Here is a 12,569-nt window from a genome sequence, read left to right as displayed (position 1 = left end):
ACACACACACACACACACACACACACACACACACACACACACACACACACTTACACACACTTACACACACTTACACACACTTACACAGACATACAGTAAAGGATCAAAAGGTGTGGGATTTCTTTGAAGTCTGCTGACAGACCTTTGGACTCACACACACACACACGCACACACGCACGCACGCACACACACACACACACACACACACACACACACACACACACACACACACACACACACACACACACACACACACACACACCTCCGTGGGCCAGTAGTGGAGACATGCTATGACTGGTACTTGTCTCCAGAAGCAGGCCTCAGGGTGGTGGGCCCTGGCAAAGATTTCCCAAAACAACTTCATAGTTTTTTTTTTGTTTTTTTTGATAAATCTCTCATGTCTGCGGTACAGAAAACATCATTAATCTCTTAATTGACGAGTCGTCCTATTGGTTTTTTTTTCTAGAGGACGAAAGTTTTCAACATCTGAGAAACGGGGAAGACATAAGGACAGAATTGAAGCAATAATTCACATTTTATGGAACATATTTTTCACCTTCTTGCCATGATGAGAAGATCAATGCCACTCTCACTTTTGTAGGGTAAATATGTAACCTTAGCAAGAAGCTGGTGGCAACCCTAGCCTGGCTCAGTCCAAATATAGCAAAATCCCCCAGCTCATTTATTTAATCAGTACAAAACAAAATATCATCATTATCCCTCCTTAGCTACCTGTCTAGGTTCAAGTCTAGAAAGTATAGAAAGTTTCAAATAAATGTATCAGCTCTGACTAATCTGGCTAAACCAGATGTCTTCAATCTTACAAAAAGACATCAAGACATCATCAGGTCCAACTGTCAGTCCCGTAACACCGTGGTGGGCTGGAACCGCCAACCCCCAGCCGTCAACCAGATGTACATTTTGCCTCTGACCGTCACAGTGGCATCTATCAGTAGGCTTTACATGCTGCTTCAGCAATATGTCTATTTATAAGTAGTTCACACCTCATCATTCACATGGCAAAGACATTTTAAATCAGCCACATATTTCAAGTTTGGGTCCTAGAAATCTAGTCTAGAATTAACAACTGCCCCTGCACGTTTGGATAAACTGACTATGAAGTGAGTTCTCATACCTGAACATTTTCCAAATACGAAAGAAAAAAGGCAAAAAAAAATGTAATTCGTTACCTTTACCTGGAGTTGATTTCAACAGTTTCTGACCAATCAAATGATCTCTAACAATTAGATTTAACAGAAAGAACCAGCTTGAGTTTTGGAATTCATCACTAACTGTAGGGGGGGGGGGTAGGAGCTTATAAGTTTAAAGGCCCCACATAAATTGTGGGAGTTATCATCTGCATGAACTTTTGTTAAAGAGTAGAAGCCAGGTCTGCAAGAAAATCCTTATAAAAGAAAGTGGGAGTTAAATCTGTTTGTTGTTTTGCATCTCTCTGAATTAGATAGATAGATAGATAGATAGATAGATAGATAGATAGATAGATAGATAGATAGATAGATAGATAGATAGATAGATAGATAGATAGATAGATAGATAGATAGATAGATAGATAGATAGATAGATAGACAGACAGACAGACAGACAGACAGACAGACAGACAGACAGACAGACAGACAGACAGATCTTTCTTTCTTTCTTTCTTTCTTTCTTTCTTTCTTAATCCCCAAGGGGAAATTATTTCGCTACAGCAGCATTGATAGATACAGGAAAGCAATAAAATAGCAGTAAAAAATATTAAATATAAAAATGCACAGTATATACAATAAATAGAATAAAATAAAATAAAATAGAATAATTAAATTAAATTAAAACTAACTAAACAATAGTGCAAAGTTGTTGTTTTTTTGTTTTTTTTTAATTAGTGCAACAGGCAGGTGTGCGTGTCCTCCAGAGTTTAGGTGTGTGTGTGTGTGTGTGTGTGTGTGTGTGTGTGTGTGTGTGTGTGTGTGTGTGTGTGTGTGTGTGTGTGTGTGTGTGTGTGTGTGTGTGTGTGTGTGTGTGTGTGTGTGTGTGTGTGAGAGAGAGAGAGAGAGAGAGAGAACTGTGGAATGCTGTCAGTGTGTGCCCCAGGCCATCAGCAGGATGATTTATAACCCTGTCAAAGTAGTCTCTCTTTCTTTCTCCTTCTCTGATCTCCACAGCGGTGCACAGTATTACTGAAACACACTAAAACACACTCAACTGCTGGGACATTCCCTGACACACAGCATTCCTTTATTACAGCAACAGACGTGGAAAGTGGGAGGAAAGGAGATAAAGGAATGTGGGGATAGGTTGAATCATTACTGTATTACATAAATTGTGAAAGTTTGTCATGAAAAAAGTTTGAGATGTGTTACTGTTAGGGCTGCAAATGTAGTTGATTAGTCCATTGAATGGTGGAGAATTTTCTGCAGCCTGAAGTGACATTTTCAAAACAATAATCGAACACCCAAAGAGATTCAATTTGCAGGATAAAAAAAAAACAGCAAATCATCCCATTTAAAGGGGTGTAGTCATGCTTTTGAGGCAATACGTGATTAAATTGTAGTGATTTAATTCACTGACTAATAAAGATTCACTGCACACCAACTCTGCGAGGCTGTAAAATATAGAACTACAGCCCAACCAATACTTTATTTTTGGTTAGATGCCAATATTAGGGAGTAAAAGAAATCCAAAATTGATATCGGCTCATATTCTGTATTTACAGAATATATAAACACATTTTTGTAGTGACCTCTTAAATGTGGTTATCAAACACTTTTGACTCTTGTGACAAAGATATGTAATGTTGGCAGGTTATTTTACAGTTTATTCAGTGAAAAAAGTACACTTCACCGGTGATTTATTTATTATAGATAACGATAAACACACGCACACAAACAAACAAAAGACACAATTTCTAATTTACCCCAAGGATCTTTTTTTCCATTATATTCAATAACAAAAAAAAAGTTGTAATATTGGTGCATATCAACAAATATATACTGATATATCTGTGATAGGCCAATATTGGCAGATATATTTCAGACTCTAGCTAGAACACACCTCATGAAAGGATTGAAAGATTTACTGGATGCTGAATTTATCTACTGATAATGTAGAAAAGTAAAACAAAAATACAGCATGATGGCATGTGAGTGATAGCGGGGTTGACTAATACACAAAGACCCAGACTGGGCTGTACTCAAAGTCGTCTCTCTATCTTTTTCCCCTCATTCTTCTCTTGTCTCTCCACATTTTGCCTCCCTCCTGCCTCCCTGCAGTTCATGTGTACGGTGATAGCCATCCTCCTCCATTACTTCTACATGTGCACCTTCGCCTGGATGTTCGTGGAGGGGCTGCATATCTACCGCATGCTGACAGAGCTGCGGAACATCAACCACGGCCACATGAGGTTCTACTACGCCATAGGCTGGGGTATACCGGCTATCATCACCGGTGAGAGACACACACACACACACACACACACACACACACACACACACACACACACACACACACACACACACACACACACACACACACACACACAAAAGCATGTTCGCATGAGATCAGAGAGAGAGCGATGGGAGATGGCAGGTTGTCAGGGAGATTCGTGTCATGACTCGTCTCTCCTGAAGAGAGACTCGTGGGAAGATTATTTAAAGAGACAACGGAAGAAAGCGACATAAGGAGAGACACATATTCTTTACTCTGATGTCCACAATCTGTCAGTGAGACAAAAAACACTGGCGTGAATTTCACATATTTAACTCAGTTGCAGTGGAGAAGAGTGTGTGTTGCTTAACATGCAGGATTTTTTTTTTTTTTTTTTTATAACCCTTTTTATTGTCCTTCATATAACCACAACATAAAACGTCAACCATCGGATACCATCTATATATCAGCGCCATTTTTTCTTAGCCTGTCGCTTCTACAACCCTTCGACGGTCCAGTAAGGTGACTGTGCTGTATTAAAGGCTTTACAATGTACTGACATGACTGTTGGACGTGAGGATAGCATAATGTGAGAAATATAAAGATCCAGAGATCCAGAATGGGCTCCACAGAAGAAGTCACAAAAAGTAAAAGACAACAGAAAAAACTCTTGACTTTTTAATTGTTTTTAAATCTAATGCAATGTATGTATTTTGAATGTGTTTGTGTGTGTGTGTATAGGTTTGGCAGTTGGTCTTGATCCTCAGGGTTACGGAAACCCAGATTTCTGCTGGCTTTCTGTTCATGACACACTCATCTGGAGCTTCGCAGGACCCATCTTTGTTGTTGTCCTGGTATGTGCACAAAAATAATGTAGCCTCTCCTTTCCTGCTGTCTGACTTGACCCATAATAATATCAGAAAATGAATGTGGCAATTTTGAAGGAAATCGTGCAGACAGCTGAAACACGCCACAAACTGCACTGCATCAATTATCCCTGACTCATTTGAAATGTGATATTATTTGAAGCGCATTTGCGAGGCAGCGACGTGACTCTGGTTTTTGAATTCTGCACGTGAATGCTTTGACACATACGCTTGGTTCAAAGTGGTTTCATGCAATTTGGGAAATATACAATTACAAAGCGATAAAATGATGTGCGCCAAAATACAATGAAAATAAATGAATGAGCGCTCTCCATCTTACTTGCTTTTCTTTAAAGGTGAACACAGTGATCTTCATTCTGGCAGCGAAGGCTTCCTGTGGTCGCAGGCAGAAGGCTGTGGAGAAATCAGGAGCGATGTAAGTTTCTCAGCACAGCATCCGGTGGTCAATACAACTTTTGAATTATACATTGAAAAAAATAATAATAACAATTTAAATCTGTGTTTTTCCCAACTCAGTCCTGCACTACGTATGGCCTTCCTTCTCCTACTGCTCATCAGCGCCACCTGGCTGCTCGGTCTAATGGCGGTCAACAGCGATGTGATGACGTTCCACTACCTGTTCGCTGTCTTCAGCTGCTTGCAGGTAACAGCGTTATTTAACCTCAGTGACCTCGCAGTCCGCAGATAATACACGTACACTTTACTCACCTTTCTCATACTTACTCTGTAATAAGCATGATTCTTTTACTTTCCCCACAGGGAGTCTTCATCTTCTTCTTCCATGTGATCTTCAACAAAGAGGTGAGGAAAAACCTCAAGAACGTCCTCACGGGGAAGAAGAGCATGCCCGACGAGTCCAGCACCACAAGGGCCTCTTTGCTCACAGTACGTAAACAGACAGAACATGTTCACAGTTTTTGTTTTACATTTCTGCCTGATTTCAAATCAAATCGTCAAATTACACCATGCTGTCTTACTTGTTCCGTGTTTTGTTTTTTTGTAAAATACTCATACAGGCCTCGTGGTCCTTAATTATACATGCAATATTTGTCATTGCATTTTTATTAGATCTTTAATATCTTGTGTTTTCTCCTTCATCTATCCTGTCTTCTATTTTCCACCTTCCACCCTCAGCGCTCTCTCAACTGCAACAACACGTACACAGAGGACGGGCCACTCTACCGCTCGGGCATCGGCGAGTCCACCGTCTCCCTGGAGAGTACGATCAGGTCAGCCAAGAGCCGCAGCAGCTACCTGGCTTACACTCTCAGGTACAACACCCTCACTGACTGCATGGCTGCTTCCACTGCACTGTTGCATGACAAGTGTGTGTATGTATGCGCATGCGTGACTGGACTTTTTTTTTTTTTCACATTTCTTTCTTTGTCCCCTGTTCTGCATGCCTGCTGATGCATCAGATGTTTCACACTTACTAACACACACACAAACACACCAAGCCCCAAATGTATCCGCACACATGACAATAATACAAACCCCTTTGCACCCCGCCCCCCCCCCCCGGCCCGGCCCGTTATTATCTACCTCACTCACTGAATTTCTCTACATTTGGAGGGGTTTTCTCTCGTTTCTTCCCCACATGCATCCTGCCACATAACGGCACCTGCGCTGTACCGGGATTCTGCTTGCTTGAAAGACCGTGCTCAGATTTGCCCGTGCATGGTGCGTGGCCTGGTTGCAAAAAAAAACAGCAACACACACTTACAGGAACAAGAATTCCTATTGAAACCCACCAAGGCAAAATAACACAGTAACAACGGTGTCCGTTCACAACATTCAGCATACCGTTGTGTTCTATTTTGTACGTCATTATTACACTGCTAACATTCTTAATGTGAGATTTAAATGTTATTTGTAGAGCAGTATTTTCATGATATGAGGGCTAATGCATTGGTGAAAGTGGATTGTGTGAAAAAAAATATAGATACATTTTAATTATCTAATGATAATGTGATGTGAACTAGTTGAAATAAACAATTTCAAATAAAACTGAACATTGCAACCTTCATGGCGGTAGGATTTACTGCAGGGTTTTAATACACTGCATTAATTTAACGGAAACTAATGTTGGTGTTGATGTATAATAGGGAAATGTTAGAGTAAGATGCTGAAGTAAGTGCAGTTTACTACCGAAACAAAAAGTTGTGTTTAACAGCACTGTCCACTGGTTCTTTAGCATCGAGCATGGGCGATTAGCAGTAGATAGGGTGTTACTTTTTGTGAAACAGTTCAACACAGAACGATCCTGTTCGCCTGAGACCGGCCATACTACATACATTTTGTTTTTATAATTTATTGTAAAAAAAATTTGATATTACAGCTGTAATATATTATATTTATTAGTGTTTTACAGTATTGATAACTGCATAACATTAAATATACGGTATTTGATAATTGATTTGAGATTGTTCATAAAAAAAAAAAAAAAATCACTAACAAACCATCATGTGGCTCTGATATTAAACTCTCAGTTTTAAGCTAAAAGAATTGCAGTTTTACCTTATCACTTCGGTAGGTGTACCTAATAAGCTTTATTATGCTGGCTCTTGACTGCGAGCAATATATTTTAGTCATTGACTACTAGCTTCTGTAAACTGGATCTCATGTTAGAAAATGTGTATCGTTGTACAATACAGCAAAGCTGGGCAGAGCTGCATAGAAAATTGGTATAATTTAGATTCTAATATGGTCTAGCATGACAAATGCGGAGATGATGAACCGTTAAAAAGTTGACATTTTGAGATATATCTTTCCCATTGTGCTTTTTATCATCTAATCTCACCTGTATGTGTCATACAGCTGTGAGTTTTCAGTGTTTCATAGACATGTTTTCATCGCAGTGGAGTGGTATTACATGTACCTGGTGTTTTAAAAGAGTTTTACAGAGTCAAGGTTAGGTCTGACTGTACGCCTCGACTCGTAAAGCTGTCATCTGGGTAATTTGAGACTACACTAGGGTCAATGAGAGCAAAAATGCTGTGGAGGGGGGAAAGATGTGGCGTGCCGCTTGTACAAGAGACAGATCAGGGTAGAGTAACGAAAAAGGAAAAGGGGGAAAGAAGAATATATGGGTTAGAGATGCGGAAATAAAAGAGCAGGAAAGAGGGGAGATGGGATAGTACCTGTTGAGGTGGGAATGTAATGCATACCTCTTCCCTGAAGCTGTTGGCACGTCTTCAGCTGCTTCCAGAAGCTTCTCTTAGATCAGACAGGTCAGAGTCTCCAGTAGCATTTTTGCCCTCCAGCCAAATTCTCAATCCAACCTGGAATCAACAGGTAGAGAGGACAAGGGAGGAGAAAAACAGACTGAGCCGCTTCATCCAATTATCATTTTGTAATTTATGATCCATCCGATGAAGGAAGCTGAATATAAATGGTAAAAGCTGCCACTGGATTACCCTCCATCGATCCATCGGTGCTAGATGTTTTTTCTGTTGATGCTGAAGCAGGCAATTTATCAACTTTAACCTGACTGAAGCACGTCTAAACAACAGAAGCAGATGTTTTGTAATGATGTCTTGAACATTAGTTGTCTAAAACCACGAGTTGGGGCTTGAATTAACTTCCAGCGATGCTGTGCTCCCCCTCCGTCTCCTCCAAATCTCCACCTCTACTTTCCACTCCCATTTGCCTCCCCGTCCTTCTCTGCCTTTCTCCCTTCTCTGTCTGTTCTTGTCTTCTTAGGGAGGAGTCTGGTCAGAAGCCCAGCGTGTCTTCAGGAACAGCTAAAGGACACACCGATCTGGATGGACCTCTGTTCCACAGGAACGGCACCAAAGGAGATGGTGAAGTTTAAATATTCAAATAAATAAAACCGTTTATTCATTGGCATGGACATGAATATGCATATTTCTGTGCATTTTATTAATAGAGATATCTCCCCCTTTTCCTTCTTGTTCCCATCAGACTCTGACTCAGACAGTGAGCTGTCAGTGGATGAACACAGCTCCTCGTACGCCTCCTCCCACTCCTCCGACAGCGAGGATGATGACATTGATGTCAAGCCAAAGTGGAACAATGAGAGACCCCTTCACAGCACCCCGAAAGGTTCATGTTTGGTCCCGTTGAGCCTAAATAGAGGCTGTAAAATATAAATCTTTACCAGGATTAGAAGTTTAGGTCCCAATAATACATCTGCAAAATGTTAGCTGTTCACTCTTGTAAAATAAGAAATTTGTCATCATATCAGAAAGAAAGAAATGAATGTTTTGTTTTAACATTGCTGATTTCGATATGTCTCCTCCTACCAGCTGATTCAGTGCCCAATCACGTGAAGCCTTACTGGCCGGCAGAGGCCACCACAGCCAGTGACAGTGAGGATCCGGGCGGGGCAGAGAGGCTGAGGGTGGAGACCAAGGTGAACGTGGAGCTGCACCCGGAGAATAAACTCAACCACACCGGTGAAAGAGAGAGGGAGGCTCCCCAAGAGAGGGACAGACAGACGCCTGGTAACGCTAAAGACGCCGCACCTCCCAGTCAGCCCAACAGCAACAGCAACCACCAACCAGAGCAGAGAAAAGGTGAGGGAGGAGACATTTTCTGACCTGATCTCAATGAATGAATTGATCTTATGCGAAGTGTGCTAATATGAATCGTCCGTCTGATTCAGGTATCTTAAAGAACAAGATCAGCTACCCTCCTCCACTGACTGACAAGAACATGAAGAACCGCCTGAGAGAAAAGCTTAGCGACTACAATCCCCCCACCATCACCTCCCCTCCACCGAACAACAACAACACCCCCTCATCCCCACCCCCCTCCTCCGTCAACATCATGACCCCCTCGTCCCGGACGCCTTCGCAGGCCTCCAACGACGGCGGTCGCCTCGGGAACCACGAGGGTAGCTCGCCCATCAAGCCGCCCGTCGCCCCGCGACCTCAGCTCCCCGTTGGCCCGCCGCCGGCGGGCATCTACCGGGAGACCAACGGAGGGGTGGCCATGCACTTGAAGTCAGGGACGGTCAACGGAGGCAACGAGTCTGACTCAGAGTAAGCAAAGAGTCTCGGCATGTAACAGCGATGATGGTTACAATATATGATCATTGTCAGCGCTCATAAAACAACAGTCTGAATCCTTCGGCCAGTGACTCATTCATTAGATGAATGAATGATTGCTCGGAAGTGGGTACTTGTCATTCACTTGTCTTAATTGAAATCACTTTAAAAGGTGATTCAGCATCAATTTGATTGCGATTTTAAAAGTCTGAAAACCCTTATTAGCAAGCATAAAAGTTATGGCTAAATGACAAGTAATGCTTGACCTTGAAACACTGCATGTATCATAATAGGATCCATAGTTAAAGGAATAGTTTGACATTTTGGGAAATATGCTCTTGGCCTTCAGCAGCTGGTTTGCTTAGTTTAGCTGGAAACAGGGGGAAAGACTTTTACATTTTTGTACAAATTAAACAAAACGAACACATTTTATGAAACAAATGAGACACAATATACTGAAGTAAAAGTATATTGTGTTCATGTGTGAGCTTCAGAAGTGCTACTAGGTGGATTTTGTTGGCAAGAGCCCGGCTAGCTCTATTTCCCTCTGTTCCCAGCAAACCAGCAGCTTCTGGTAGCATCATATGAAAGTGGTAACAATCCTATCATCTTACTCTTGGCGAGAAAAAAACATTAAATCATATATCCCAAAAATGCCAAACAATTCCTTTAACTATAGCATGATATAATGTGACCATTCTGCTTAAAATGCTGCATGATGAATCCCCGCATCCCTGCATTCATTTTCACCCTGCATGTTCTCATCTCCCTCTCCTTCTCCTTGCACTCTTCCTCCCTGCACCTCCCCACCTCGCCCTCCCTCTTCTTTCCCTCCTGCCCTTTTCCTCCGTTAACAGTGGCAGTAATGAGACTTCGATCTGACCTGTTAGGAAAACCCAGACCAGCCTGCCCTTGTGAGAGGAGGAACCCAAAAACCTGAGTAGAAGAAGGAGAGCCGAGAGTAGAGGAATCCAATGAAAGAAAGTTGAAGATGGAGGGGCACTGAAGATCGGGCGAAGGGGAGGAAGAAGAAGTCTCTCTGCCGGATTTGTCCGTCCATCCCTCCTCTCATGTTTCCTCTCCCTGGAGAGCAGTATTAATTGCAGACTTTAGGACTGCCGGAGACAAGACAATAAGCAGAGACGATGGAAAGATATGAGGAAATAATAAAGGGAATGCTGTGTTGGACTGTACCAAGAAATGACGCAGTGGAGCCATGTGTGCCAAAACCTCGAAAGGAAATGGGGGCCGAAGAGTCAGAAGATGAAGAATGCCCCCAGGAGTGATGCTCCTCTCTGGTGGTTGTGAGAAGCCTGAATCGGGATCATTATGTTGACAAGAGAAAAACAGATGTTTAATCACTGTGCATGAACCAGCTGGTACAGTCACACGTGTAGTCCAAAAGGATTTCAAGGACTACAGGTCCCACAAGCATCAGACACAGACTGTTCTCAGTGACTTTTGAACACTTCAGACTTACTGGACGGCGCTATCACACACCGAGTGCTCTTTCTTTTTTCTTCTTCTTTTTTTTTTTTTTTTTAAACTCAAAGAAAGGCTTCCACGGCTTCTCAGTGCAGTGTATTTAGAGTGTAATTAATGTGTAGATAATTTTAAAGCTGAAGAAGAAATGCTCTATTTTCTTGTAGCAAGGACGAGTTTTTAAACTTAAAATAATGTGCCTGCATTACGCTGGGAACGCAATTGTGAAAAATCACTTCCTGTGCTGGTTTAATAGACAGAGAACAAAAGTCTGTGTGCCTTCATCCTGGACCGAAGCCTTACACACACACACACACACACACACACACACACACACACACACACACACACACACACACACACACACGCACACACACACGACAGCAACAGTCATAGAATAAACGGTATGTGTGTGTGTGTGTGTGTGTGTGTGTATGTGTGTGTGTGTGTGTGTGTGTGTGTGTGTGTGCATGTAGAACAGTAGAGCTTAAATGAACATTAATTATGTGGAACAGAGAGAATTTTCCTTTCTGCTGTAAACAATTCGAGCACTATGAACCTGAGGCCTTCTTTTCCAGTGTCCGTCCTGCCTGTCTGTCCGATGCAACACACCTGGTTACCAAAGTCGTGAGATCCAGTAAATGAGCAGATTAGGGTTGGGGTCAGTTCAGTTTTATTCCAAAATTGGTGGAGAAAAAGACATTTTTGTAATCGGGGTTTTTTTTTTTAGCATAAAAGTAAGGCAAAGAATGACGCATCACTGATGGATCTCATGTTTTTTTCATGTATTTAGATTTTTAATGATTGCTCTTTTTTTTTTAAATTTCTGAATCCGAGTTCAAAGTCAAAATGACAGCAACTCTAATATTTTTGCAGCTAGTTTATGGCAACTGACAACGGACAGCACGTTTACCACTCACTAAATGCCTTTGTACGTTACATACTGTACACCCCCAGTGTTTTGCCCTCATGTAATCAATGCTGTTGATAAATGTCCTTGTTTTGTTTTTTTTGTATGATCCGAGACACTGGAAATGTTTTGTAACATAATGTATATTTATTTTTTATGGTTTTAAGACACTGGAAAGAAGAGATGATTGCGACTGTAAAATAAAAAAATGACATGATGAATTTTTAACCGTCCTGTGCCTTCACATGTCTGTCAGGTGGAAAGAAATAAGGCTGGTTGAAACTTGAACACTGCTCAAGAAAAATTTGGTAACTTCACCTTTTCGAGGTCCAAAAAAGGATGAACAGAAATTGACAGCCACTAAATTATAGTTTTACACTGTAGAGGGGAATATTTGCTCTTTAATCAACATTATCCAACAAAAGTACAAACATTAGGAAGGTCTTCCTTATATATATGGTGCAAATAGAGGGAGATTTCATATACAAGCAGCCACTTCAATTCAAAAATGTAGTTTAAAACCCATGGAAACCTACTTTTCTAATCAGCGTCGCAAGAAATGGGATCAGACATTAATACGCAAAATGTTAAATAGGTATGGTTGTTTCAAATCAGGGATTTCAGGGTTATTGTTTTTTAGTTTTTTAAGTCCGTGCTCTTTTTACTGGTTTGAAATGGGCAGGGCTCAGCTGGAATAAGATGATGCCGTGTACCTCCTGTGCACCAATCAGAATTCACCAATGACATTTAGATTATATATATATATACATATTATAATATTATTTATTATTATTTTGGTAATTATTTACAATAATATCAGCAAAAATAATGTTATTACATTTTTAGTCATTTAAT

The 12,569-nt window shown here is 41.2% G+C and overlaps 1 protein-coding gene across 7 annotated transcripts in view; it reads left to right on the top strand.

Annotated features, from left to right (window-relative positions):
* The window catches only part of celsr1a (cadherin EGF LAG seven-pass G-type receptor 1a), an 85,619-nt gene extending 74,435 nt beyond the window's left edge, over window positions 1-11,184 (top strand). For 4 of the 7 annotated variants that reach the window (XM_069700294.1, XM_069700293.1, XM_069700290.1 and 1 more), the window contains 11 exons: window positions 3,270-3,444; window positions 4,165-4,277; window positions 4,646-4,725; window positions 4,827-4,953; window positions 5,070-5,195; window positions 5,445-5,581; window positions 8,013-8,113; window positions 8,235-8,375; window positions 8,579-8,848; window positions 8,938-9,316; window positions 10,213-11,184. In XM_069700294.1, the coding sequence (XP_069556395.1) occupies window positions 3,270-3,444; window positions 4,165-4,277; window positions 4,646-4,725; window positions 4,827-4,953; window positions 5,070-5,195; window positions 5,445-5,581; window positions 8,013-8,113; window positions 8,235-8,375; window positions 8,579-8,848; window positions 8,938-9,316; window positions 10,213-10,240 (1,677 nt within the window). In that variant the 3' untranslated portion in view covers window positions 10,241-11,184. Of the gene's footprint in view, window positions 1-3,269; window positions 3,445-4,164; window positions 4,278-4,645; window positions 4,726-4,826; window positions 4,954-5,069; window positions 5,196-5,444; window positions 5,582-8,012; window positions 8,114-8,234; window positions 8,376-8,578; window positions 8,849-8,937; window positions 9,317-10,179 lie in introns of all 7 variants that reach the window. The other 3 variants (XM_069700295.1, XM_069700291.1, XM_069700292.1) reach the window with 2 other exon arrangements.
* Window positions 11,185-12,569: the final 1,385 nt, after the last annotated feature.

This window comes from Brachyistius frenatus, unplaced genomic scaffold (genome assembly GCF_029030835.1).
Source record: "Brachyistius frenatus isolate BFR_SWC_R1_liver_20210118 unplaced genomic scaffold, ASM2903083v1 Contig_33, whole genome shotgun sequence".
NCBI lineage: Eukaryota > Metazoa > Chordata > Actinopteri > Embiotocidae > Brachyistius > Brachyistius frenatus.
The sequence above is the reverse complement of the archived record's forward strand: the minus strand, read 5'-3'. Positions and strand labels throughout refer to the sequence as shown.